This window comes from Prionailurus bengalensis, chromosome C1 (assembly GCF_016509475.1).
Source record: "Prionailurus bengalensis isolate Pbe53 chromosome C1, Fcat_Pben_1.1_paternal_pri, whole genome shotgun sequence".
Classification (NCBI taxonomy): domain Eukaryota; kingdom Metazoa; phylum Chordata; class Mammalia; order Carnivora; family Felidae; genus Prionailurus; species Prionailurus bengalensis.
Window position 1 is genome coordinate 8,725,053 of NC_057345.1, and position 27,341 is coordinate 8,752,393.

The 27,341-nt window shown below is 57.0% G+C and overlaps 1 protein-coding gene across 1 annotated transcript; it reads left to right on the forward strand.

Annotated features, from left to right (window-relative positions):
* PLOD1 (procollagen-lysine,2-oxoglutarate 5-dioxygenase 1) lies at positions 1 to 27,341 on the forward strand. Its single transcript, XM_043573769.1, has 19 exons — positions 1 to 408; positions 7,815 to 7,906; positions 9,011 to 9,144; positions 9,527 to 9,690; positions 10,738 to 10,850; positions 12,492 to 12,555; positions 13,783 to 13,880; positions 14,733 to 14,834; positions 15,888 to 16,019; positions 17,471 to 17,592; positions 19,088 to 19,192; positions 19,577 to 19,702; positions 19,979 to 20,120; positions 20,952 to 21,065; positions 21,769 to 21,834; positions 22,431 to 22,535; positions 23,888 to 24,034; positions 24,811 to 24,936; positions 26,463 to 27,341. Exons 1-19 carry the CDS (start codon positions 333 to 335, stop codon positions 26,616 to 26,618), a joined length of 2,184 nt encoding a protein of 727 aa, XP_043429704.1. The 5' UTR covers positions 1 to 332; the 3' UTR covers positions 26,619 to 27,341.

Here is a 27,341-nt window from a genome sequence, read left to right on the forward strand (position 1 = left end):
GGGGTGGGGTCTCTCCAGGGGTGCGGAGGGCCCTGACCGCCCCGAACACCCCCGTATCCCCCGCTCCCTGCGGTAGAGAAGCCCCAGAGAAGAACGGGAGGCGGGCGAGCGGGCGGAAGGACCCGGGAGCCGCCCCAGCTCCGCGAGGCCCCAGTTCGGGCGAGTCTGCGGGAAAAGCCTTCCCCCGGGCGGGCGGCGGGGAGGGAGGAGAGGGCGGTGCGACACCGCCCCCGGGGCGGGCCCCGTGCGTGGCAGCCGGACCGCGGGCCCCGTCGCGAAGTTTCCAGCCTGCGAGCGCGGCGGGAACGGCCGGACGTCCCCAGACCCTGGCCATGCGGCCGCTGCTGCTCCTGGCCCCGCTGGGCTGGCTGCTCCTGGCCGAAGCGAAGGACGACGCCAAGCCGGAGGGTGAGCGCGCGGGCCGGGCCCGGGGCCGAGAGGCTGGTCTGGGCTGCACGGGAGGCCTGGGCTTCCGAGGGGATCCGGGTTCCGGCCGTTTGGCCACTGACTCGCTGGTGACTCGGACAAATCACTTCCTCTGTTGGCGCTGCGGTTCCCACGTCCATGCAGCCGGGAGGGGAGGGACAGCCGAGGTCCATCCAAATCATAATAGCTCTCATAACAGTAATACCAATGGCTACTGTTTAGGGAGCACTTATTATGGGCCAGCTATGGGTTAAGCGTGATCTCGACCCGCGGAAGCGAGCTCTTCTATTACCCCCTTTTCCAGCGGGGCACACTATGTGAGGTTCTGGAGTCGGCTCCCTCGCCCAAGATCACACAGCTTGGGGGCCTTGGAACCAGGATTGACACCCAGGGGTGCCTGGTTTCTGAGCCGGGCTCAGAGACAGTAGGCATCACAGCCACTGGGGTGGGGAGAGGAGGGGGTGGCTCACATGGCAGAGCCATTTACGCTGTCATATCAGTCCTCTGTGGTCTGCGGGGCGCCTGCTGGGTGGGTCTTAACTCTCTCCAGGTTGCACCCGGGGAAACTGAGGCTCAGACAGGTGCAGTGACTACCCAGGATTGTCCAGTCTTGGAGTGGTTGGTTCTAGACCCACTGGACTCCGTGTCTAGGGTTCCCTCTACATCCCCAGCGCAGGTTTCAGAGTGTGCCCCATCATTCTGAGTAGGTGCTAGTGTCTTCCCCACCGCTCCTTGGGTCACCTCCAGGGCTGCCTGATGAACGTCGCGAGCCTGGAGGAGAGCATAGCCTGTGGGCAATCCCAGCAAAGCAGAGCTGAACTGGCCACCCCGACCATGGTACCCTGTTTTGTCTGCCCTCCTTCCTGAGAACCCGGGAGCCAGAGGAGGCAGGATGGTGGTATAGAAGACCCTCACCAGGGGAGGGGATGGGAACCACCGTTTCTTAGTACCTCCTTTGTGCCAGGTTGTGCCCAAGGCCACACATCTCCTAGCGGTAAAGCCCGTGGTGACTAATCTCCATGAAGCTTGGTGTTCTAGCCTGCAAAGTGGGGGCAGTGGTACCTGAGTCCTAGTGCTCTGACCAGGATTCCAGGAGATGAGGCCTCCTGGTGAGGGTTCAGCTCAACACCTGGCCTATACTGGCATTTTCTTTCTTGGACCCAGCACCGCCTGCTTTCCTGGAGTATCCCAGCAGGGTAGTAAAACAGGTCAAAAAAATCCAGTGATGCAGGTGCTGAGCACAGGGGTGGGCTGATAGTGTGTGCCAAAGGCCTGTGGCCTGGGTCCACTCGCTGGCCAGGAGCTAGGCGCCCTATAATAGCCTTTGTTTCCTGGGCCTCTCTTTCCCCTGCTTCTGCTGATGTGGGCTCCCTCCGCCTCAGACCACTGAAGGAGAAAAAACTCCTGCTCCCACAATGAAGTCCACAGAAGTGAGTCAGGGACCAAATCGATGACAAGGCTTCAGGCGTGCTGGCCCCGGCAGGTGACCGGAGGGGACAGAGGAGACAGAAGGGAGTCCCCTTAAAGGTGCAGGATTGAGTGTGTGACTGAGATGATCCAGGCAGAGCACCTTGTAGATCGTAAGTAAATAGTAGATTGATGGACAAGCGGTAACAGGTTGCCAGACATGGAACTAACGTCAAGCCCCTCTCAGGTTGAAGCCCTTCTCTTCCCTTACTCTATCCAGATCCTTTTAATAAGTAAGGAATCATTAGCCCATTTTGCAGATAGGAAGACTGAGGGCCCAAAAGGTTAAACACCTGGTCTCGGGTCATGGTAGGTGCTTGGAGGTGGAGTCATTGACTGGGACACAGACCCGCTGCTCATCTCCGCCGACCCCTGTCTGGACGGGGTGGGGATGGGGTGCTGTCTGGAGGAGCCTGCTCAGCTTTCCCAGGCCCAGCTGAGGTGGGACCCTCAGCCTGCTGGCTAGGACAGAGTGGGAGGGTAGTTGGTCCTGCAGACCCACTGATTGGTGTCGGGAGTGAGGGATGCTCCAGCACCCCCCAGAGAGGCCAGCTCCTCCCTTCCCCTGGTTGGGCTGGGGTTCCCGGTCGGTGCCAGGTGGCTGGGATGGGGCAGCTGCCGAGGAATGTTCCAGTGGGCAGGTTCAGGAATGGCGCTCTTCGCAGCTTGTACCCACACGCACGTGGATTTGGCACATGGAGAGAAAGATGGGGTTTCCACTTTAGGGAGTTCCCAATTTTAGCGGTGGGTGGGCCCAGAACTGCTCACCTCAGTAGGTACCCAATGTTATGGGGGGAGATACAGCCCTCTGCTCCCAGAATGCCCTATGCTTGAGAAGGGAGACATTGCCCTATGCTGGGGGAGCCCTCAGACCAATGTGGGAGACAGAAAGAGACAGTCAACAAAGCGACATTCAAATGAACAAATTCCCATAGACCTGGTCCTTTCTCCCTTTTGTAGAGACTTCTAGCTGATCACTGCTCTCTCCCTGGGCTCCCGCCTGTCCCTGCAGGCCTCGGTTTGGCCATGGAGAGGGAAGGCCCACCTGGAGCCTGACAGCTGCCAAGTTCCAAGGCTCTGGGAAGTCAACAGGGCGTGGGCGGGGGTCCCGGGTCATGCTGTTCCAGGCAGGGAGTGGAAAGGTCCCAGGAGCCAGGCGGGCCCAGCTGGATGTGTGTGGGGGGAGGGAGTGTCCGAGGAGGACTGAAGGGGCAGAAAGGAGTAGGGCTTCAGACCCAGGAGAGGCACGCCGGGCTCCTGGGCCCTGGGAATGTACATCTCCTGCCATTCTGCCGCCCCGTTTATGGCTTCCGTTCAAGCCTGGGGGGAGCACGGAGGATGGGGAGGAGCTTCATTCCCACCTCCCCAGAGAGCAGACTGGGTGTGTCATGACCGTGCCTGGAGAGCCATCTTGCGTTCCCAGCCTTCTCTTTGGACCCCAAAGAGGGATCTGTATTCCCCCAGGCCCCCGGGCTCAGCCTGTCCCCATCATTCTTGCTCTCAGCAAGGTGGCTTTTCTGCATCCCTGACCCCCGGGGCAGCACCTGGCCACACACGTGCCCTTCTCTCGGGACGTTCCCTATGACATGTGGCACCCACAGCCAGGTACTATGCTAAGCACTTCACGGACATTAGCTCATTCAGTGCTCACGAAAGTCTCTGGAGGAAAGTACTACTATTGTTGTTATGACCCCATTTTACAGATAAAAGGCACAGAGAAGCTAAGTTACTCGCCAGCAGTCTGTCTGCCGCTCTGCTCGGCTGCCTTTTGCTCACCTCTGATCCTGGATCACAGCCTGTCTGTCGGGGAAAACCAGTACTACACTTTGGGCAGCAGGTCTGGAGGGCCAAGAGCCCTGGGTGGCAGGCCTCGTGCGGACCCTGGCTTTGGCCCCCGGTGGGCCGGCCGGACCGGCCAGAAAGCAGGGGGGCAGGGCCCTGGTGCTCCATACCGAATCCTCCACGTTGACACCCTGTGGCATGCCCTGCGCTCTGGCTGCCTGCCGGGTGACTGGAGCCGAATGTCCACGTTGGGGATGCCTGAGAGAGGGCGGCTGGAAATGCTGGCTTCGGTCTGCAGCCTTCCAGGATGTTGGACAGAGAAATGGGGAGGTTAAGAACACAGGCATTTGGAATTCCAGCTCATTCCCTTCTCCCGGCAAGATTCTGTGACCTGCGGCAGGTCATTTGGACTCTCTGTGCCTCAGTTTCCTGCCTATAGAAGGGAGGGGTAGAACGATCACCTGCCACATGGGATGTCTATAGTCAAATGTGATGACTGTAACACACTTTGTGTGGCATGTGGCTTCTAGCAAGGGCTCAACCGGTGGTAGTGCTTACTAGAGTCACCTGCCCACCGTGCTCCCTAAGGCCAGACGGTATACACCAGACGTCCTGAGTCACGCTCAGTCCCAGCCCCAGGGAGGGGGAGGGAGGCCAAGGAAATAAAGACAGGAGCCTGGCCTGGCAAAAGGGACAAGGAACATGTTTGTACTGGTGCATCACCTGCTGGGCAGAGGAAAGAGGGCTTCCTGGAGGACTGGGGCCTCTTCAGAAGAAAGAGGAGTGAATGGTGCAGGCAAGGCAAGGGAATGGGGCAAAGGTTGGGTTCACTGAGGCAGCTTGCGTGGGGGTAGGGGGTATTGAGAGGTAATGGCAGGGTCCCTTGGGGGAGGGGTCTGCCTTGAGTTCTCTTGCTGTGACCCACCCCCGCACCCCTGCATCGGAGCCCCGATCAGGACCGGGGGATGGGTCGGATCAGAAATTTCCCAATGGGCTGACATCAGAAATCACCTGGGAAGGGTAGAAAAAATCCAGACTCCTGGGCCCATCTCAGACCTCTGGTCCTGGAATTCACAGGCTCCCTGTGATGCTGATATGTAGGCAGGTTGACCCTCTGGACCAGGTGATCTTCTGGAGTCCTCGGCTACTAGATTTGTTAAGGCCCCCATGGGGCATCTGGGATCATCCTGGAAATCAGAGAAGAGACAGGCTGGGTGGGTGCGGAGGGTCCAGCATAGCCTGGGACCTTCTCCTCGACCTCAGCTAGGGTTTTTTCAGACAGATGGAGAGACAGACAGCTGGTCACTGCCCCAAGCCAGGGCAGTGCGTGCAGAGGTTAAGAGAGGGGACTCTGGGTCCAGACTTCTGTGACCACATTCTGGTGCTACCACTTCCTGGCTCCCTTGGGCAAGTTACTCACCATCTCTGAGCCGTAGGTTTCTAACTGTAGAGTGGGGAGTTAGGAGAGTAAAGAGCTTAGAACCGAGTCCTGCGTGCCAAAGGTATTCGGTAAAGGCTAGCCATCGGGTACCCGTTCTTTTGCTAGAGGGGACTCAGGAAAGGAGCCTCGAGATGCCTACCCCCTCAAGCCCCTCCCACCGCAGCCTGTCTTCAGGAGCCCTGATCCACCAACTTAGACACACACACACACACACACACACACACACATGCTGGCTTTGTCCATCTGTGAAATGTGACACTCCCTGTCCCAGCATTCCCTGCCAAGGACAGGAGGGCCTCAGAGCCAGCCACTCTCTTCTCCTCACTCCGGGGGGGGGGGGGGGAGGTGTGGGGACACTTAACCATCCTGGCAAGAACTGGGGGATCCTCTCCTCAAGTGTGAGCAGCACCCCTCTTTCCTGGCCCTCAAGGTCAGGTGGTGAGGCCTCCCCTTTCCATACCTACCTAGTGGATCTACCCCTTCCTCCCCAGGGCCCTGGGCCCACTTCCAGTGGATTCCTGCCAAAATCTTCTGAGCTGCCCCCTGCTCTGGGGCCAGCAGCCTGCCCAGCTCAGCCAGCTCTGCCAAGCGGGATGCTTCTGTTCTTTCAGCCCAGGCTTCTCTTGTTTTTAGGGGGGTGGGGGTGTATGGGAAGGCCTTACTTGCCTGTGTCGGCCTGGCCACTTGGTGGGTCAGTTCACCCAGGAAAGCATTATGTCCTGGACCCCATGAAACGGTAATTAGTGCTACAAAGGTGGTGGTGGTGGGCGGGGGGGTGTCCTACCTCTAAAGGCAGGAGAGAAGTCAGGACAAATCTCAGAAGGCTTCATAGAGGTGGTGGCAGGGAAGGGGTGTCACTGTCACTGGCCCTGGGACCTGGAGGAAGATTAGCAAAAGGGGACAGAGAGAGGGAGCTGGGGCAGGAGGGGAGGAGCTCAGCAAGGTGAGACCCCTGGCTGGGGGAGATCTCGTCCACTCAATGGAGGCAAGGAGTACATCACTGGGCCGATCAGGGAGGGCCTTGAATGCCAAAGCAGGGTGTTTGCCTCTCACTGATCAGCACCAGTCATAGCTCTTAGTAAAACGCAACGAGGGTTTTACAGGCCCGATCTCACTGAATTAGTCTGGCATTCCCTGGAGTGGGTAACAGTAGCCTCCCCTAACCCGCGGCCTCGGTTACTCACGGTCAACCAGGGTCTGGAAGCAGATGATCCTCCAGCCTAACTATGTCACAGTGCTGTGTCATTCAGCTCACTCTGTTTCGTCGGGTAGGCATTTAGATGTCACATCATCGCAAGGAGGGTGAGCACAGTGCAGTAAGATATGTTGAGAGAGAGGCCACATCCACATGATGCTTATTACAGTATGTTGTTGTAATTGTTCCATTTTATTATTCACGATTGTTCATTCCTTACTGTACCTCATTTATAATCACATTTTATCGTAGATACATACACATAGGAAAAAACATCGCGTATATAGGGTCTGGTACTATCTGTGGAGCGGTCCTATCCACTGGGAGTCTTGGAATGCATTTCCCATGGATAAAGGGTTGACCACTGTACTGTTTGTCGTTTGTTTGTTTTTTGTGTTGTTTTGTTTTTTTAAGTCATCTCTCTGCCCTGCGTGGGGCTCGAACTCATAACTTCAAGATCAAGCGTTGCATGCTCTACTGACTGAGCCAGCCAGGTGCCCCTTCGTACTGTGATCTGGAAGGGACTTCCCCAGGGCTCCCAGAGATGCCCCCTGGGGAGCTGTTTTCAGCAGGTTTTTTTTTTTTTTTTTTAATGAATCATGATTTCCTTAAGTCGGTGATTAACTCTGATTGCAATCAGAATCAATTGGGTAGCCTTTTTTTTTTTTAATGTTTATTTATTTTTGAGAGAGAGAGCAGAAGCTGGGGAGGGGCAGAGAGAGAGAGGGAGACACAGAATCCAAAGCAGGCTCCAGGCCCCGAGCGGTCAGCACGCATTCCGGCGCGGGGCTGGAACTCGTGGACCGCGAGATGGTGACCTGAGCCTAAGTCAGATGCTTATCCGACGGAGCCACCCAGGCGCCCCTCAGCAGGTTCTATTGCAGATGTGAAGCCACACGACAGAGCCTGAGAGAAGTCTCTTATTAAGGTAGTACAGCTATTCTGGCCAAAGCTGAGGATTTCAAGTCCGTTTCCACTCAGGGTCAACTCAGAGGTTCTCACATGTTGGCAGAGAGGCTCAGCAGGAAAGACTGTTGGGATGGATTAGCAGTGTGCGCCCTGGGTGCAGGCAGGTGGCCATCCCTGGGCTCATGTCCAGCATCAGCTAGAGAGGTCCCCCTGGTGCTTGGCATTCAGGACGAACCCTTCCCTCTGCCCCCGTGTTGGGGCCACAGCCCCCTAAATCCAGAGAAACCCAGCCCCACCATGCAAGGTGCAGACGCTTCTGTTCTGGACGCCTCCTGTCGTGCCATTCAGTTCCCAGGGGGACAGAACCCTGGAGGAGATTCCAGGAGACCCAGGTTCTGTCCCCGCTCTATCATTAACCAGCTGAGTGACCTTCGGCACATCTTTCCTACCCGGGCCCTGGGCCCTTGTCTGTAATGGGTGGACGTGAGGGCACATCCTGCGGGGATTTGACACATGTAGGAACAATGACCTGCTCCTGCCTGTCACCTCTCCTCACCCTCCATTCCCACTCACCACGCCGTCCTCTGTCCACAGACAACCTCTTAGTCCTCACGGTGGCCACGAAGGAGACTGAGGGGTTCCGACGCTTCAAGCGTTCAGGCCAGTTCTTCAACTACAAGATCCAGGTAAGAGGCTCCGGGTGGGGGGAAGGGGCCAGGACAACCGCGGGGTAGCGGGTGAGTCCAGGAGCTGGGTTTTTGCCCTTCCCAAACTGATTGGGGCCACAGGGAAAGCTTCTGGAAGCCCAAAAGAGGAGGATGACTTAGGAAAAGCAAGAAGGGGAGAATGTAAGCAAAGTCTGGGAGGTGCCAGAGTTGGGAATGTGGGGAAAGTGAGACAGGAGGGCTATGGGGCGATGCTAACACTAGGGGAGTAGGGCTGGTTTAGAAGGCAGGGCCTGGGAACCAGCATTTTACCAATTCCCTCCTCCCCCCTCCCCCGCCAAGGGATTTTGAGATGGCCGTATTCTGGAGATCTTACCTGTATAAACTCTGCTCTAAAGAAACAGGCTGAGCTGTCCTCTGGTGTCCTCTGTGTGCAGGATGGGGGCTAAGCCCTGCAGGGAGACATTCCAGTATTTAGCTGAGTGTGCTGAGTGCCTCCTTCTGTCAGGCACAGTGGTAGGCACTGGGGCTGGAATGATGACAGGGCAGACCAGGGCATTGCCTACACAGCTTGCAATCCAGTGGCATTAAGCCAGAAAGAAAATGGATTAGCTCACATGAATGCAGGTTGAAGCAGAGGTTTGCTTCAGGCATAGCTGGATCTAGGGGTTCGAGCTGCATGGTTAGGGCTTTATCTTTCTATCTCTAGGTTCTCTTGGCCTTCATTTGCAGGCATGCTCTCTCTACATGGTGGCAGGATGACCACCAGCCACAGACCCACATGCCTCAGCTTCTCAACCTCGACAGAACTAGACAGCCTTTCCATAATTGGGACAGAACAGTCCCGGGGAAGAGTCTGACAGGCCATGCTTAGGTCACATGCCCAAACCCATGGCTGGGGGAAGGATGGGACACTGACTGGCCAGGTGTGGTCACATCACCCCCACCTCCACCCCCAGAGCCCTGTCAGCCTCACACACGGTGTAGAATGGTTTCCCCACAGGTGAGGAGGGAGGAGGTGCTGGACAGACAGGCAAAGATGTTCACTGTTCAGGCAGAGGTAGAATTTTGGCTGACAAGATAGTTCTGTACCAAAAGCCCACATTAAAGGGCCTTTCTCTGTAGGCGCTGGGCCTGGGGGAAGACTGGAATGGGGAGAAGGGGGCATCATCAGGTGGAGGGCTGAAGGTTCGGCTGCTGAAGAAAGCTCTGGAGAAGCACGCAGACAAGGAGAACATGGTCATTCTCTTCACAGACAGGTAGGTGGCTGGGGGCTTCCTGGGTGGGGCCCAGAGAGAATATTCTAGAATATTCTAGCCCTTGCAGGATATCGGGGGTGAGGGGGGACTCGCTCTAGCTAAGGTTGCCTACCATTTGAGGGGGCCTGTGAGCCCAGAAAAGACCATTCCCAGGGGTGGTGAGATGGGCAGGGGGCCCTGCCCAGGTGGGGTGAACCATGCTTCGAGTGTGAGGTGGGGACCATCTCTGCCCAGGGCGGGGTGGCAACGCCACGGGCTGGGCCAAAGACAGAAGGGAAGAGCCGTTTCCCCTGGCGTGGCCCAGGGGTGGCGTGGCAAAGGTGGCCTCATGAGCCCCTGCTCACCTCTGCCTCGCCCCCACTTTCCTCGGCTCTGGCCACAGCTATGACGTGGTGTTTGCGTCGGGGCCTCGAGAGCTCCTGAAGAAGTTCCGGCAGGCCAGGAGCCAGGTGGTCTTCTCAGCCGAGGAGCTTATCTACCCTGACCGCAGGCTGGAGGCCAAGTACCCGGCAGTGTCCGATGGCAAGAGGTTCCTGGGCTCTGGAGGTGAGGAGTCTGGGCGCGGAGGCCGCGGTGGGGCTGGGCGGGTTCCAGAGAGGTCCATCCGCTGCCGTCGGGACATATTGCCCCCTGCAGCCCTCCCCATCTTGTGAACAGCCACCCATCTGCACAGATCAAAACCAGAGCCACCCCCAAATATCCTCCCTCGGTCCCCCCCCCCCCTCCGCCTCTCAGTCAGCGGGCTGGTGACGCCACTCCCACTTTGAAAGGTCTTGACTCTGCCCTCGTGTCCACCCCCCACTGCTGCCGCCTCACTTGGCTCCCGGCCATTTGCAGTAGCCTCCTGCCTGCTCTGCCGGCCTCAGCCCTCACCCCTTCCAGTCCGCTCTCCACCCAGTAGCCAGGCGCAAAGCCACACGCATCACTCAATGCCTTCTTATTGCATGGAGAGTAAAATCCATATTTTATTCCGGATTCTTCTGTCCAGCCACGGAAGGGGGTTCGTCTCCAGCAGCCACTTCTCCCCATTGGCTGAGAGAGTTAGCACAGTCTAGATGGCCTGGTCCTGGCCCAAGGCTGGGGGTGTTCCCTGGGGTGGAGCCCTCCCTGGCTGGCCCCTTCTCCCTTTTCTCTCCATTCCAGTCTGCACTGTGGCCAAGGAGCTGTGTGGGTTTTTCCCTCTAAGCCCCCATGCACTGTGTGATCTTGGCCCAGCCTCTGCCCTTCTCTGGGCCAAGTTTCCCAGATAACTGTAGAAAAGGGGCTCCAAGCCTATGTCCTACCAGCTCTGCTCTCCAGGGACTCCTGGTCTGATGCATTTATTCACCACCTACGTGGTGCCCAGCACCTGATTTGGTTCAGGTTAGTGGATACCATTGATCTTTCTCTGTGAACTCAGGGGGAACTTGTCACCAAGTGGCATGAACTAGCAGGTTGCTTTCAGCCTGCAGACATTACCTCCCTTCAATCCAGGAGGACCTCTAAGAGGAGGTAAAGGAGTGGGAGATGAATGAAAGCAGAGTCTGGGAAGAGGCTTCTGGTTTAGGGGCCGGAGCTAAGTGTCTGTCTCTGTGTGTCCCCCACCAACCGCAGGCTTCATCGGTTATGCCCCCAGCCTCAGCAAACTGGTGGCCGAGTGGGATGGCCAGGACGGTGACAGTGACCAGCTCTTTTACACCAAGATCTTCTTGGACCCAGAGAAGAGGGTAAGGGGCGGCAGGTGGGGCTGAGGAACAGGGGCAGGGCGGGGGGGATCTTGACGCTGGATCTTGATGCTACAGTGGGAGCAGTGCCCCCTGACTCCGTGGGTTGGGCCCCCACTTATTCATTCGCAGATTCACTCAGGTGCTCAGCGGCTATTTATTGAGCGCCTGTTGTATGTGAGACACTGTCAGGTGCAGGGCAGGAATGTGGCTGCGAAGAAGACAGTGGGGGCCTTTACCCTCACGGACACTCAAGTCAGCGAGATAGGAGTTCATAGCCTCCTTTTTGGGGGTGATGGCGCTGAAAGGAACCGACAGGCTGAGCTGCCCCTGCCCCACCCTGCCTGGGGGGGGGGCAGGTTTCTGGGGGCTGAAGAGGTCTTGGCCAGACCTGTGCCATGACCTCCAAGCCTGCCTTAAGGGAGGCAGGGGTCGTCGAAGGGACTGAAGGTGGCAGGTCTGGACCAGTGTCGCCCCAAACTAGCCAGTATCCTCCGGGCAGGCAGGAAACTCAGAGAGTCCTTGGGTGGAGGGGGTCAGGATTCCTGGATTCTTCCCCGCTTGTCCCCATAACCTCCATCCATGCGGTGCTGTGCGACCTAGGGTAAGTCACTTCCCCTCTCTCGGCCTCAGTTTTTATTATCCACGAACTAATGAAATGAAACAGCTGGACTTGTGTGGTAGAGACATGATCTTTTTAACTCAGTCTTTCCTCCTCCTTCCCCGTTGCCTCGGGTGACATTATTTGCAGAAGCCCAGGGTCCAAAACATAAAAGTGGACCCTGTGGGAGTCCCCTTCCCTCTCTATGGGATGAGGGCTGAGCCTAGCATGCCACTTGCCTTTGTTGGCCTGGCCTAGGACTCCATGAGACACAGCTAGATCCTGAAGAGGCAGCCCTGTGCAGTGAACAGGGACCTCAGGGCCGGGCTCCTGGGGTTCAAATGCCAGCTTAACCATTATTAGCTGTGTGACTTTAGGCAAGTTATCCAACCTCTCTGTGCCCTGTTTTTTAAATTTGTAAAATGTAGTGATGGTGGGACTTTCCCATAAGGATGTTGTTTGGATTGGGGCGCCTGGTTGGCTCAGTCGTTTAAGCGTCCGACTGCGGCCCAGGTCATGATCTCGCGGTCCGTGAGTTCGAGCCCCGCGTCGGGCTCTGTGCTGACCGTTCAGAGCCTGGAGCCTGCTTCGGATTCTGTGTCTCCCTCTCTCTCTCTCTGCCCCTCCCCCACTCATGCTCTGTCTCTCTCTGTCTCAAAAATAAATAAAAACATTTTTAAAATTTTTTTAAAGATTTAAAAAAAAAAAGGATGTTGTGTGGATTGAATGAATTAATACTTATGTAGTATTTAGATCAGTGATTGACAGTAAAGTGAAAAACATTTGTTGTTATCATGATTGTTATTCTTGAACCAGCTGTGGCCTTAGATGCCTTCCAATTCTGAAAGTCCCTGGTTCTCTGTGAGTAGAGCCACTGGACCAGTAGATCGCAGGGCTCCGAGCTGTCCTGGTGTGCCAGGGCACAGCGGGTGCTGGGGGGAGGAAGGGGCAGAAGTAGGAAGGCAGGCTCCCCACACTGGGCGTGATGGAGCCCCATCCTCCACCAGGGGGAGTGGTGCAGCCCAGTGCTCTCTTTCCTACAGGAGCGGATCAACATCACCCTGGACCACCGCTGCCGTATCTTCCAGAATCTGGATGGAGCCTTGGGTGAGCGGCCCCCACGGGGAGAGGGATCCTAAGAGAGTCATTAATAAGACGATGAGGATTCCAGGCAGGGCCTGAGCCCAAGGAGGAGAAGAGGCTGGTTTCTCTCTGGCTACTGTTCCAGGAGGTCACTTGCCCCATCCCCAGGTCCCAGAGGCCACCTGGATGTCCTGGGGCAGAGCTGTGTTTCCCTGGGGGTGGAGAAAGGAGGGCCAAGAGGTCAGTCTAAGAGCCTGCGGGACACCAGGGGAGGAGGCAGCAATTCAGCCTGGGAGCAGGAGGGCGATGTGCACAGTAGGTACCTGTCCCCAGCCCTGCATTCCTGGTTCTTATAGGCGCTCCTGCTTCCTCTCCTTCCCTGCCCTCCCACCTCCCAGGTGGCTGGCACAGGAAGCTGATGGACATCTTAAGAAAAAAGTAGTTGGAAAAAAAAAAAAAGAAAAGGATAGTTGGACCCAATAGCTGCTTGGTGATTTTATGGGATAAATGGAATCTTATTTTTTGAGAATCTAATGAGTCCTTTCCCAGGAAGGTGCAAGAAAAGCCACACCCTTTTGTCTGTGGCTTCTGGAAGCACATGAACCTAGACTAAGGAGCTGGGTCCTGAGCGTCTCTTGGGGGAGCCAGGCACTTGCGCAGAGGGGCCCCTTCACATGGTCACCCACACGGAGGGCCTCCCTCCCCAGTGTCTTCCCAGGCCTCTGACGGAAGACTCCTCTGCATTTGTAACTGTTGGATGGGCTGCTACCTCCTGCTGTCTTGTGGGGTCAGAGGATCCGTCAGGATCCTGCCCGAGGGAGTCTCTCCACCAGGACAGGACCTGTCCCCCACCTTGCTCAGGCCTTCCGCTGGGGCTGGCACATTCTCAGTGCTGCTCTCCAGGTCTGTCGTTTGTCGGGAGCAGGTGCCCCCAGGCTCTGTCCCTGGGGCTTCTTTAGCTGGGATGTTTCAGGTCTTTGTTTTCTCCCGTCTCCTGCTTCTGGCTTGAATAAGTAATCACCAGAAATACTGGGGGTTGCCGTGGATTCTATGCTCATTATGTGCCAGGAGTGGTGCTGAGTGCTTGCCCAACACAGAACCCTCCCGCTCTTACCCCCATTTCACAGACGAGGAAACTTGAGGCTCGAAGAAGTGATGTTAATAGCCCAGAACAAGCCCTGAGCAGGAGCTAGGACTTGAACTTGGCCTCTGGACCTGATACTGGATGTCTCTGTGCTTTCTGACCCCCAGATGAGGTGGTGCTCAAGTTTGAAATGGGCCATGTGAGAGCGAGGAACCTTGCCTATGACACCCTTCCGGTCCTGATTCATGGCAATGGGCCCACCAAGGTAGGGAGAGGCCCCAGCCCCTGGGGAGAGTGAGAGCAGGGCCAGAGGCTCAATTCTGCTCTCACTGTGACCCCACCACTTCTCCTTGGGGTCAGAGCCGCCCCCCTGGGCCCCGCTGCCCCCTGGCTCCCTCTGTCCTCACATCTGAGTTCAGCATGGTGACTTGTTTCCTTGCTGTGACGGTCAGTAATGTTCATCCCTGCCGAACCCCAGGACAGAAAGGAGGTCGCTGACCCCATCCAGGCCCCAGCTGGGCTGCCCCGAGTCATCCGTACCCCATCATCCCAGGGCAGACTTGTTTCTTCATTCAGCAAACATTTAGGAAGGACATAAGGCATAGTCTGTCATGAGCAGCACAGACTGGTCCCTGCGCTTCTGGAGCTAAGAAGCAGCTGGAGTGCGGGCCGGACCTTACAGGCCCCGGGGAGCCAGCCCTGGCTCACAGCACACTTCTTCATGTGTGGTCCCCAACCCCCTCCACTCCCCGCACCGTGTCAGAGAGAAAGGGGAGGGTATTAAAGCAGACTTCCTGCCCCCACCTCAGAGCTGCTCGGTTGGACTCTCTGGGGTGGGGGGCAGGCAGCAGTCTGCATTTCACAAGCTTGTTTCTGGCAGATCCAGAGATAAAAGTGTATCAGGCTGCCAGTCCTCCCTGGGCCCCCAGAGCAGCTTCGGTGATCTTCAGGGCACCAGAACATTCTCTCCAAAACCTGCCCCAAATAAAGCCGCATTCCTGTCCCCTTAGAGGGCTGGGGTGTGGGAACACCAGGGGCTGAGAGGGATGTGACTCAGTGGTTACAGGTGGGCGGGGCCAGCCGTACCCCTCATCTCCGACCTCACGTCTCCCTACAGCTGCAGCTGAACTACCTGGGCAACTACATCCCGCGCTTCTGGACCTTCGAGACAGGCTGCGCTGTGTGTGATGAGGGCCTGCGCAGCCTCAGGGGCATAGGGGTAAGGCTGCCAGACATGGGGCGCTTGGTCCTCGCAGATGGGGAGGATGAGTGAGTCTGGAAGAGACTATCGTCTCTGGTGGGAGGTAAAGGGATAACCTTCCCGTCTGGGGTTCCCTCTTCCTCCTCACCCAGGCACCTCCTCTTGGAAGCCTTCTGAGATTACATATGGCTCCTGTTCATGCACACCCCCCTGGCCATGCCAAAGTTCTGGTTCCTTCAGCTTGATTCCTCTCCTATAGCTGCCTTCCACTCACTCACAGATCTTATTCCTCGTTTTTTTGTTGGGTTTTTTTTGTTTGTTTTTTAAGTTTATTTATTTTGAGAGAGAGAGAAAGCATGAGTGGGGGAGGGGTAGAGATGAGGGAGAGAGAATCCCAGTCAGGCTCTGTGCTGACAGTGAACCGTGAGATCATGACCTGAGCTGAAACCAAGAGTTGGATGCTTAATTGACTGAGCCACCTGGGCACCCCTGTTTTGTTTTGTTTTAAAATGTTTATCTATTCATATTAAAAAAATATATATATTTTTTGTTCATTTATTTTTGAGAGACAGAGAGAGATAGAGCACGAGCCGAGGAAGGGCAGAGAAAGAGGGAGACGCAGAATCTGACGCAGGTTCCAGGCTCTGAGCTGTCAGCACAGAGCCCAACACGGGGCTTGAACTGACAAACTGTGAGATCATGACCTGCGCCAAAGTTGGATGCTCAACCCACAGCCACCCAGGCGCCCCCTTAACTCCTTGTTTATGGCTCGCTGCAAACCCATGCCAGCCAAGCTGTGTGACAGCAGGCCATCAGCTGGTCCTGGCTCCAAGTCTAGGCTCACGTGATCTGCCCAGCAGGGACCCCCCCACCTCCTCCCGCTTCCTTCTGCTTCCCTGTCAGTCCCTGCCTCTGCCTGTCTGCACATCCTGCTTGGAGCTCCCTGGCTCAGGCCCCTTTCCTGCTAAGTCTGCATGCCTCTGGCTCTGGGTCCCTCAGGCCACCCTAGGGGCTCGGCAGTGGCCCAGTGGCCACAACGCCAGCCCCTCATGCCGCCCCCTCCCCGTGCAGGATGAAGCTCTGCCCACAGTCCTGGTCGGCGTGTTCATCGAACAGCCCACGCCGTTCCTATCCCTGTTCTTCCAGCGGCTCCTCCGCCTCCATTACCCCCGGAAACAGATGCGGCTTTTCATTCACAACCACGTGAGTAGCAGGCACTTGGTGGGGTCGCCGTGAGGCTTGGGTCAAGGCCCAGCCTCACGGGGTGGCCTGGGACATCTCCGGAACTAACTGAAGCATCACTCTCTGGGCCAAATGGAAGTGGGCGTTGGGCTTGACTTGAGTCAGACTGGCCGGGTTTGAATCCCAGGGCCACTGCTTGTATCGGCTGTGTGACATTGCTCAACCTCTCTGTGCTTCAGTTTTCTCACCTATTCAATGGGGCTAGAATCATGCCGGCCTCGTGGAATTGCCGCATGGGTTAAGCAAGTAGGCATGGGGAACACACAGGAGGGAAGGGCAGGCACGTGACAGGTGCTCCTAGCTGTCATCATCGTCATTGTTTCTCTCCCTGCCTCAGTCTGTCCTTCCTGATTCGATTCGGTGACAAACTGGTTTTCATTCTCTGCGTACCCTCTCTGGGGAATCAAGGAGGGCCCTGAGGCCTGCTGCTTTGTGGGGAGCAGGCCCAGGTTCAGTATTCCTGGCTCCTTCCCTCTCCCCCGCTTCCTAGCTGGGTAAAGTGCCACCTCATTTCCCTGGCATCCGGGATGCCAGATACGCCGTCGAGTTCTCTCTGTTCTCAAGGCTTCTTGTCTCCCGTAACGTCCTCTCATCCGGCAGCACCCCTTTCTGAGACCTTTCAGCCCCGACAGTCAGCACCCCACTCCCAGGGCCCTGTGGCCGCACACTCGGCTCAGCTCTGCCTGTGTCACAGACATTAGTTCAACTGTGCCACGTGGAAACGGGAGAAGGGTGTCAGCCCTGCCCTTGGGAGTCTCCCCGCTTCCCTGGAGACGTGAATTCTCATTTTTTGTGCAGAAAAAGAAAATTGTCACAGGCAGTCTTTAAAGACCTGTGAGCCCGGTCTGATTTGTCGCCTCCTTACAGGAACCCTGGGACTTGGGCTCAGTTGCCCTCCCATTTTACAAGGGAGGGAATGGAAGCTGAGGCAGGTGAGGTGGCTTGTCCAAGGCCACACAACTAATGGTAGCAGAGCCGGGCTTCGCTCTGAATCCTGGGTTTGATCCTAAAAATCCTGATCTGTCCGCTTCCCCCTGCAAGGGGCCTGGGGAATGGACTGTTGTTTTTCAAAGTGCAGTCCAAGGATCACGCGGAGCATTTTGTAGCGAAGCAGGTCCCTGGGCCTCGCTCCAGACCGGCAGAATCAACGACTCTGGATATGGGGTCGGGGATGCTGTCCAAGTGACAGAGGCTCTTAAGAGGCTGGTGGGCCTGGCCTGGTCAGGGATGGCTGGGAAAGGGCACTCCAGGCAGAAAGGCTGGCATGGGCATGGGCAGAGGTCTGGAGATAGGAAAGCCAATGGCCAAGAGTGTGCGAGGAATGAAGGGGAATGGCTTGCAGGAGCAGGGGTGCTGTGGTCCTGGGGTGGAACCACTGTCCCCATCTTCACCCTCCCATCCCCCACCCCTAGGAGCAACACCACAAGGCTCAAGTGGAACAGTTCCTGGCAGAGCATGGCAGCGAGTACCAGTCCGTGAAACTGGTGGGCCCTGAGGTTCGGGTGGCAAACGCTGACGCCAGGAACGTGGGCGCGTGAGTTGGGGGCTGGGGCACCACGGTCATCTCTGCTGACGGTAGGGGGCAGGGGGGCCGTGGTGTCAGGGGGCATCAGGCCAGGAGACAGAGGAGTTCAGAAGGCTGCGTGTGGTCTCCAGCAAGTTCCTGCCCCTCTCTGGGCCTCAGCGTTCCCAACTGTCAAATGGGGAAATAGGCACTGCCCTGCCAACCTGGGGGCTCCTGGGTAGGGCTGAGCAGTGTCATTTGGGTGCAGGAAGCAAATCAGAGAAAGAGGAAGAACTGGAAAGCCAGAAGTAGGTAAACAAGGACAATTCGAGAGACGATCTCTGATTTTGCCTTTATTATTAAAACAAACAAGTAATCCCTGTTGACTGTGGAAGAATTAGTCCAGATCCGAGGCTGTGGAACCTCCAGGAAGGTTCTTCTGCCACGCCCACTTGACCCTGAGGTTGTAGCACAGATGGGCGTGGCTGTGCTCCCACCAATTTTACTTCCAAACACTGAAATTTGAATTTCATACGACTTAAAAATAAGTTTTTTTAAACTTTTAAAAAAATGTGTATTTATTTATTTTTGAGAGAGAGGTAGACGGAGAGCGAGCAGGGGAGGGGCAGAGAGAGAGGGAGACAGAATCCCAAGCAGGCTCCGTGCCATTAGCACAGAGCCCGATGTGGGGCTTGAACCCCTGAACCATGAGATCATGACCTGAGCCAAAACCAAGAGCTGGATGCTTAACCAACTGAGCCACCCAGACACCCCTGAAAATAAATTTTTTTAATGTTTATTTATTTTTTGCTAGAGAGAGACAGAACATGAGTGGGGGAGGGGCAGAGAGAGGGAGACACAGAATCCGAAGCAGGCGCCAGGCTCCAAGCTGTCAGCCCAGAGCCCGACACAGGCCTCGAACTCACGAGCCATGAGATCATGACCTGAGCCGACCTCAGACACTTAACTAACTAAGCCACCCGGGCACCCCTCATATGATTTTTATGTGACTCCTTTTGATTTTTGTTTCCCCCAACCATTCAGAAACGTAAACCCATTCCTAGGTCACGACCTACAATGGTACCAGGCAGTGGGCTGGATTTGGAGCACGGGCTGTACATTGCTGAGCCCTGGGCCAGATTAACAAAAAGAGCATAAATTTGTAAGGCTTTTGGTACGGGTGACTAAACTACACTTCAGAAGGGGCAGAACCGGTTTACCCCCTAGCCCTGGGCGGTGTACAAACCTGTCTGTGGGCCGTGTTCTCCCCAGTACGAGGGTTTTCAGGGCACTTGATAGCAGTCGCTGAGCTCCGGGCATTCATCTTGAGAGCCTAACAGCCCAGGGTTTGGGTCTCGGGGTCAAGGCTGCTGGGCCCAACCTGCACCAGGGCTGGCCTGACCCCTCTAAAGACCTTTGGCTGGTTCCCTGTGGTCACAGAGGGGGGCAGACCTGGAGAGTAAGGCTGCAGCGCTGCTCTGGGAACCTGGGACCCCTCTGCTGACCCCGGAACCCCTACCTGCAGGGATCTGTGCCGACAGGACCGTGGCTGCACCTACTACTTCAGCGTGGATGCTGACGTGGCCCTGACGGAGCCTAAAACCCTGCGCCTGCTGATCGAGCAGAACAAGTGAGGCTGTGGGTGGGCTGCGGCAGGCTGGCCCTCCAAGCCCGGGCCCCCGCTCCAGTCCCCCCCGGCCCCCCGCCATGCCTTTCTTCTCCGCCTTCACCCTGGCCTCACCTCCCACCCTGGGCCTGCCCCAGCCCGGCAACCTTGTCTTGGTCCAAGATGTTCCCTCCTCCCTGCTGCAAGCCGCCCCTCCTGCCCTCTGCTCCCGGCTGCCCTGTTGGAGGGAGCACGAACCAGATGGGCCAACCCACCCCCCTCCAGGCCCCACTTGCAGGTTGAAAGGGCACTCCTCCCCCCACCCCACCCCCCGCCCCGCACCTAATTAGATCTGCCCCAAACTCCCAGTGGGCAGGGAGACTCCCACTGAGGTGCTCCCTTCCTCAGGAACGTCATCGCCCCGTTGATGACCCGCCATGGGAGGCTGTGGTCGAACTTCTGGGGGGCCCTGAGCGCAGATGGCTACTACGCCCGCTCCGAGGACTATGTGGACATTGTGCAGGGGCGGCGCGTGTGAGTACCTGCGGGATGGGAACGCCCTCACCCGTCTTCCCCCAATATTCCCGTCCTTGTTGCCCTCGAATTCCTGCGAAACCCAAAGCAGGGAAGACTGCAGTCAGACACAGGGAAGGACTTCCTGGCAGTTGTCCTGAGCCCACGTGCCCAGGGTAGGGGAATCAAGTCAGCACTCTTGTGCCCTCCCGGCCTCTGACTGCCTCCTCCCCCGGGGCCCTGATCTCTAGCCTATGACGGCCTGCAGCCCCCTCCATCTTCCTCTCTCGCCCTTAGTGGCGTCTGGAACGTGCCCTACATCTCCAACATCTACCTGATCAAGGGCAGTGCCCTGCGGGCTGAGCTGCTGCAGACAGACCTGTTCCACCACAGCAAGCTGGACCCCGACATGGCCTTCTGTGCCAATATCCGGCAGCAGGTCGGCAGGGCTGGGCAGTTGGCAGGGGGGGCCCGTTGATGGAGAAGGTGGTCTGGATCGTGTCGCCTTAGGCCTCGAGCTTCTGAGATGCCAGGGCCTGGTGGGGGGCACTTGGGGCATCAGGCATGAGGGCTGGTCCTTAGGGTCCGTGGGGACCATTTTAGTGGACCCAGTTTGTACACCGTCTGTTTTATTGACATTTTCAACACAGCCAAAAAACCCTAAACTCTCCACCTAAATGTACCCCGAGTGATGTGCCGAAGAGACGCCCTTGCCCTCTCCCTGTGCCCCACCCAATATGTTTTTGTGGTTATTTTATTTTTTAAGCATATTTATTTTTGAGAGAGAGCGCGAGTGAGCGGGGGAAGGGCAGAGACAGGGGGACAGAGGACCCAAAGTGGGCTCTGTGCCGATAGGCTGACAGCAGCGAGCCCGATATGGGGCTTGAACTCACAAACCATAAGATCATGACCTGAGCCCAAGTCGTATGCTCAACTGACTGAGCCACCCAGGTGCCCCCGACTGTGGTTATTTTTATTTAAATGTGGCAGCATGATGGTGTCTTCCTGTGCTCTGAACTTCAGGATCAGACACCATTCTTTGCTTCTACACCATCAACATTGGTTCTTTGATTCCCATTCAGTCCTCCAGGAAGCCCTCCTTGATTGTATCCATGTCAGGCCTGGCCGGGTGCTAGGGAGACGAGATGGGGTGCCCGCACTTGGTTCCCTGATCTCCAACTTGATGGACAGAGGAGGCTGCAGCCATGCCTCTCTCTCCTGGGACTGGTGGGGGAGAGGGGCTCTCTTCCATCCGTCCTGTTCTCCCCAGGATGTGTTCATGTACCTGACCAACCGGCACACCTTTGGCCACCTTCTCTCCCTGGACAGCTACCAGACCAGCCACCTCCACAACGACCTCTGGGAGGTGTTCAGCAACCCCGAGGTGAGGTCCTGGGTGGATGGGCAGGGGAGGGAGAGGAAGGGACCCCAGCGAGCCAGTGGTGTAAGGGGACTCCTGCTCAGCCTGAGAAGGGCTGGGGGCTCTGAGGGCTACCTGCCACCTGCCTTCCTCCACCCCGGGGACCGGACCGTGTGGGGCAGGATTTGGGCTGGGAGATGCGGGCTCTGGAGAGGCAGCGCCATCTAGTGGAGGGGAGACCAGGAGTCAGGCCTGGGTCTGTGGACCCTCAGCTGTGACTTAGTTGAGCCTCTCGACCTTTGGGGTCTCAGTTATCTTAGCTCTAAAATGGGCATACTATCTCAGCCTCACTCACTTCTGAGGGTGTCGAGAAGATCAGAGGAGGAGAAAGTGGTGACGGCATTCCTAGACATTGTGAGCTTATGGCTGACTTGGGCACATGCACATACCTGTATGCAGACCTGCACACGCATGCACACGCATGTAGGTACACGTGAAGACACCAGCTCCTGCAGGCATACTGTGTGCCCAGATCATACACCTGCACCCGGTGGGCATGGTGCGTACCCCCTCCCCCAGGCGTGCACACATTCACCCGCATTGCAGGGGGCCTGGGAGGGGGACGAACCCCCTCTTGGAGCATCCCATGGAGTCGGGCAAAGAGTGAGCCGCAGCTGGCCCGGGCCAGGCCTGAGGACCCCAACCGACTCCCCTCCCCCCGCCCCAGGACTGGAAGGAGAAGTACATCCACGAGAACTACACCAAGGCCCTGGCAGGGAAGCTGGTAGAGATGGTAAGGACCGGGTGCCTCTGGGAACAAAGGTACTGATTCACACCCTACACCTGCTGAGGGGGACGGAGGGCAGAGGAAGGCAATTAGCTGCCCCAGGAGAGAAGGGGAGGCATCTTTCTGTGCTCTGGAAGCACTTGGGCAAGAGCATGGGCAGTGGGCTGGTCCTTCCTCCTGTTGGTACTTCCCAGCTGGAGTCTGCAGGGGCCTCGGGACCTTGGGTTGCTCTCCTGGCCCAGGCGAGGAAGAGGAAAATGTCCCCAAATGTGGTCTCAACCGTGGACCAGGGGCCAGTAGTAAGAAACAGTGCTTCTCTATTTGCCCTGAAGCCTGCTGGGCTGTCCTCCCTCCGTATGCACATTCCCTTCCTGGCTCTGCCCCGGTAGTTCTGTGACCTTGGCTGAGAAAGACCAGCTCTGAGCTCAGTTTCCTTCCCCCTTTAGCAGCTCATGGACCAGGGTATGGGGAAGGGCCTGGGCCACTTGAGGGGCCCTGCCTGTGGCGGGTTCCACAGGGGGGTGGGGGAGGTGGGGGAAGAGGCAGCGGTGCCACCCGGACCCGTGTGACTGAGTCCTCCCCTCTGTCCCCGCCCTCCCCAGCCCTGCCCAGATGTCTACTGGTTCCCCATCTTCACGGAGACAGCCTGTGACGAGCTGGTGGAGGAGATGGAACACTATGGCCAGTGGTCTCTGGGAGATAACAAGGTGGGGGGCCCAGGTGCCTGGGCTGGGAAATGTGGGGGAGCCTGCCCTCTGGGCTGTGTTCCCGACAAGCTGGCCAACCTCTCTGGGACTTTGTTCGCTTGCTTGTTTTAAGTTTATTTATCTATTTTGAGAGAGAGAATGAGCAGAGGAGGGGCAAAGAGAAAGGGGGCCAAAGGATCTGAAGTGGGCTCTGTGCTGTCAGCCTCGAACCCACAAACCGTGAGATCATGACCTGAACCGAAGTCGGCCGCTTAAGTGACTGAACCGCCCAGGCACCCCTCTCTCTGGGACTCTTTCGGGGGGTGCTCTGGCACTGAGGAGTAGGGGATTGAAGAAATGGGTTGGAGTATGGGTCCGCAGGCTGCCATGACCGCTAGGTGACTTTGAGCTTCCTTAATCTCACGTTCTAGATTTCCAGTTCCTGGTTTGTTATTAGAATGATTTAGCTTCCTTTACCAGATTGGGTGTGTAATGGGGGAGGAACAAGCAAGTGTGGGATGAGGAAGAATTAGGGACGTTAAGGCCACATTCACCAGACAGCAGAAGCAAGTGGCATATTGGATTGAGAGGCCGTGTGGTTCCCTGGAAGAGGAATCCCGTACCTGTAGTTCAGAAAGTTCAGGGGGTATTTTTAAAGGCACATGAGGTCCTGGGCCTGTGTGCCTCAGAGCCTGGCTAACCTTTGACCTGGCAGCTGGAGTAACCAGTGGTCCGATTACCAGCCTCATGCTGGTCCACGTGCTTTGGTGGTGACATCATCTTCGGAGGCCAGGAACTGGCATAGCCCATGCTTTCTGGGGTCTGGCCAGCCTTTGTGCTCCCGGGACCAGGTCAGTGCTGGGACTCTAGTGCCTGAGCCAACCTGTGACCCTCTGCACCTGGTTTTTTCTGCGGTGTAGCAAATCACCATGAAGCTTCAACAGCATAAAACAACACCCATGTATCATCTCCGGGTTTCTAGGAGTCCACATGTGGTTTAGCCGGGTCCTCTGCTCAGGGGTCTCTCGAGGCTGCAGTTGAGGGGCGGCCAGGGTTGGGGTCTCAGGTGAGGCTCGGAGTCCTAATCTAAGCTCCTATGGCAGAATTCATTCCCGTGCTTCCTCCAGGCCAGCGGGAGAGTCTCTCTCTTCAAGATGCTCATTTAAAGGCACGCCCGGGGCACTCTCCCGTGTGATCAACCCAAAGTCAACTGACTTGTTACCTCAGTGACATCTGCAGAGCCCGTTCGCTTTGCCCTCTGCCCTAACCTCATCCCATCGTGTTTACAGGTGGGGTGGGGGCGGTTGGGCAGTCCACACACCAGGCGGCCGTCTTAGAATTCTGCTTACCACGCTCGCCTTGGTCACTTCCAGGACAACCGCATCCAGGGTGGCTACGAAAACGTACCAACCATCGACATCCACATGAATCAGATCAGCTTTGAGCGGGAATGGCACAAGTTCCTGGTGGAGTACATCGCCCCCATGACCGAGAAGCTCTACCCAGGCTATTATACCAGGGTGGGTGTGCCTGGGATGTAGCCAGGGAGGGGGTGGGGGGGGGAATGGCTAGGGAGAGGAGAGTGGGGGGAAGGAGAGAGAGGGGTCCCAGCCTGCGGGAGAGGCCTGAATGTTTGGTCTCCAGGTGGGAGTGAAGTCTCCTCCCATGGTGGGGGCGCCTCTGGAAGAGTCCAGGGTGGGGGCAGCCCGCCTTGCCTCCAGCCTATGACATCACTCCTCTGACTCCTTCCTTCGTGTCCTTAACTCCTGCCTCAAGGATGCCTCTGCCCAGCTTGCAGACAAGCCCCCGGCTCGCTGGCCAGCATACTCACTCCTCTGTCAATTTCCCTTTAGCTCCCCACTCAGTACCTGTTGACTGCCCCTTTGCCTTTTGTGCTCCTTCCCTCCCTTGATCACCGCCTCACACACAAGGCTTTCTCCGGACACCTGCTTTGACTGCCTGGGCACTGCCCTTGACAGACGAATCAGCAGCCTGCCTAGTTGCCATAAAGGGTTGTAAGGATGAGCTGCCTTCCTTCTGCCCTAGCTTCCCTCCCCTCCTCTCCTCTCCCTTCCCTTCTCTTCCTTCCCTTCCTTCTGTCCTTTCCCCTCTCTGCACGTTTTTCTTGAAAGCCTTCCCTGTGCCAGGCACGGGGGAACACGGCGTTGAACAAACCTGCCCTCAGGGAGCCAGCCTCCCAAAGACTGCGTGAGGGGCCCCTCCTCTGCACCCCTGCCTCTCCTGCTCTTCAGCGGCTTCTGTCCAGCCGCTTCTCTTTCCCACCCCCTTGACACAGGCCCAGTTCGACCTGGCCTTTGTTGTCCGCTACAAGCCAGATGAGCAGCCGTCCCTCATGCCGCACCACGACGCCTCCACCTTCACCATCAACATCGCCCTGAACCGGGTCGGCGTGGATTACGAGGTGAGCTGCTCACGGGGTGGTTGGGGCCGCGGGGCCTGCGGGGCCTAGTGCCCAAGAACCAGAGAGAGAGAGAGGGTGCCAGGTTTGTGAGGGAAAGGACTTCAGACACAGTGGAGCGTGGGCACGGGAGGTCAGAGGTCAGACTGCGTAAACCGGCACCTGCCTACCTGCTCACCAGCTCTGTGGCCTCAGACATGTTTCTTAGGCTCTCAGTTTCCTCCTATCTTAGCTGGGAAAATGTAGAGGGCCCTCCACAGAACTGCTGTGACAGTTCCCTGAGCTCATTCAGGTGGTTGCCTATGGGAACCCCCAGTAAGTACTCGAGGCCTGATAGCTGTTGGTGATAAGGAGATTAGGGTTTCCATCAGTCTCAGAAGGAAGAGGCTGCCTTGGAAATGGCAGGATGGGCTTAGTCTGGGTGTGGGGCTCAGGCTGGTGGTTGGAGGGGAGAGCCGGGGAAACCAGGAGGACGTGGGGTGGAGAGGGGACAGCTCTGGGGGCCTCAAGGTCCCAAGGAAGGCCTCTAGGTGTGCTCAGCTAGGGAGTCATTCATTCATTCATTCATTCATTCATTGTTCATTCACTCATTCCTTAAGCTGCTATTTTTTTTTAATTTTTTAATGTTTATTTTTGAGAGAGAGAGAGAGAGAGAGACAGCAGGGGAGGGGCAGAGAGAGAGGGAAACAGAGAATCCAAAGCAGGATTCACAGTATCAGCGCAAAGCCCAACGTGGGGCTCGAACTCACAAACCATGAGATCGTGACCTGAGCCAAAGTTGGACCCTCAACTGGCTGAGTCACCCAGGCGCCCCTCTTTTTTTTTTTTTTTAAGCTGCTATTTTCTAAGCATTTTGGGGACTCAGTCCTGGGCTGGCCACAGTGAAGGACACCCACACAAGCATCCCCTAATTTTTTTGAGAGTTTACCATGTATCAGGGGTTCACCTAGGGGACGGTTTTGTGCCCCCACCCCCTGGGGACATTTTTGGTTGTCACAGCTGTGGCGGTGCTACTGGCATCTAGTGAGTAGAGGCCAGGGGTGCCCAGGGCAGCCCCCCCACAAGAGAAAGTACCGCCAGAACTGTGTACTTAAAAAATGTTTATGATGGTAAAGTTTCAATTACATACATTTCACCACAATTTAAAAAACGGGGGGTTTTCTGCCCACAAATGTCCATAGTGCTGAGGTTGAGAAACCTGGCCCTGAGCCCCTCCCTGGATCATCTCACTTAATTTTCATGACCCTGTGAGGTTCATGCCTGTTTCCTGGGAGGGGAAACTGAGGCCTGGGTTAGTAAAGCATGTAGCCAACCTTTGCCCAGGGCTGCCTGACTCAAGGCCAGTGCTCTCGCTCCCTCTGTCTTTGCTGAGTTGAGTGTCTTCCTTAGGCAGCTGTGGCTGTCACTCTACAAGGCATCCCCGGCAGACTGGGCTGAGGACACTGGGCTGCAGTGGCTCAGGTGGGGGATAGGGCGGTGGGGGAAGGGCCCAGCTTCCCGTGGGAGAACTGACGCTTCCTGTCTCCCAGGGCGGGGGCTGTCGGTTCCTGCGCTACAACTGCTCCATCCGAGCCCCACGGAAAGGCTGGACCCTCATGCACCCCGGGCGACTCACGCACTACCACGAGGGGCTCCCCACCACCAGGGGCACCCGCTACATCGCCGTGTCCTTCGTCGATCCCTAATTGGCCAGGCCAGCCACCTCGGACCTCTTCCTCTTTGCCAACAACCACTGCCGGGCAGCACTCTGGGGCGTCGGGGCCCCAGGGAACCTGGACCAGCCTCCAGGCTCTTGACCTCCATTGCTCTTGGAGCCACCATCGGAGAGATTTGGCCGCGAGCCAGAGGCAGAATACACCTCCTTGGCTGGGGCTTTCCTGGTGCTCTGGACCCAGCCCAGGGAGGCGCCCTGTAGTCAGCAGTGCATGTTCATTGCTTTGTGGCAACTTGCCCTTTCCCACCCATCTTCCTGAAATACCCAGTCCTCTTTGTCTGCTTCTTCCACGGGGCGGGACTTGAGCAGAACAAGGGCTTAACCGGCTGCCCAGAGGTGCTCTAGGTGTGAGAAGGGAGCCCTGGAGCTTCTCCCGGGCAGAGCTGCAGCCCAGGACTTCTGCTCCCGGCAGACACAGAGACCGGATCAGATTCACGCCCCCTCCCTGCCCCCAGGACTGCCGAAGCCCCTTCCTCCGTGGCTCCTGTCGTGGGAGCAGAATGTTGTCCCCTGGAGATGATGACTCAGAACCCCCCCTGGGAGACAGGAAAGGCATCGATGCCATAGCTCCATCCTCTGCGTGGGGGGAGGGAGTGAGATGTCCGGACACTGCAGTGAATCACCCTGTCCCGATGCCTCTGGAGAGAGGGACAGACAGACACAGGAGAGTTTCTATTAAAGATCATTCACACCA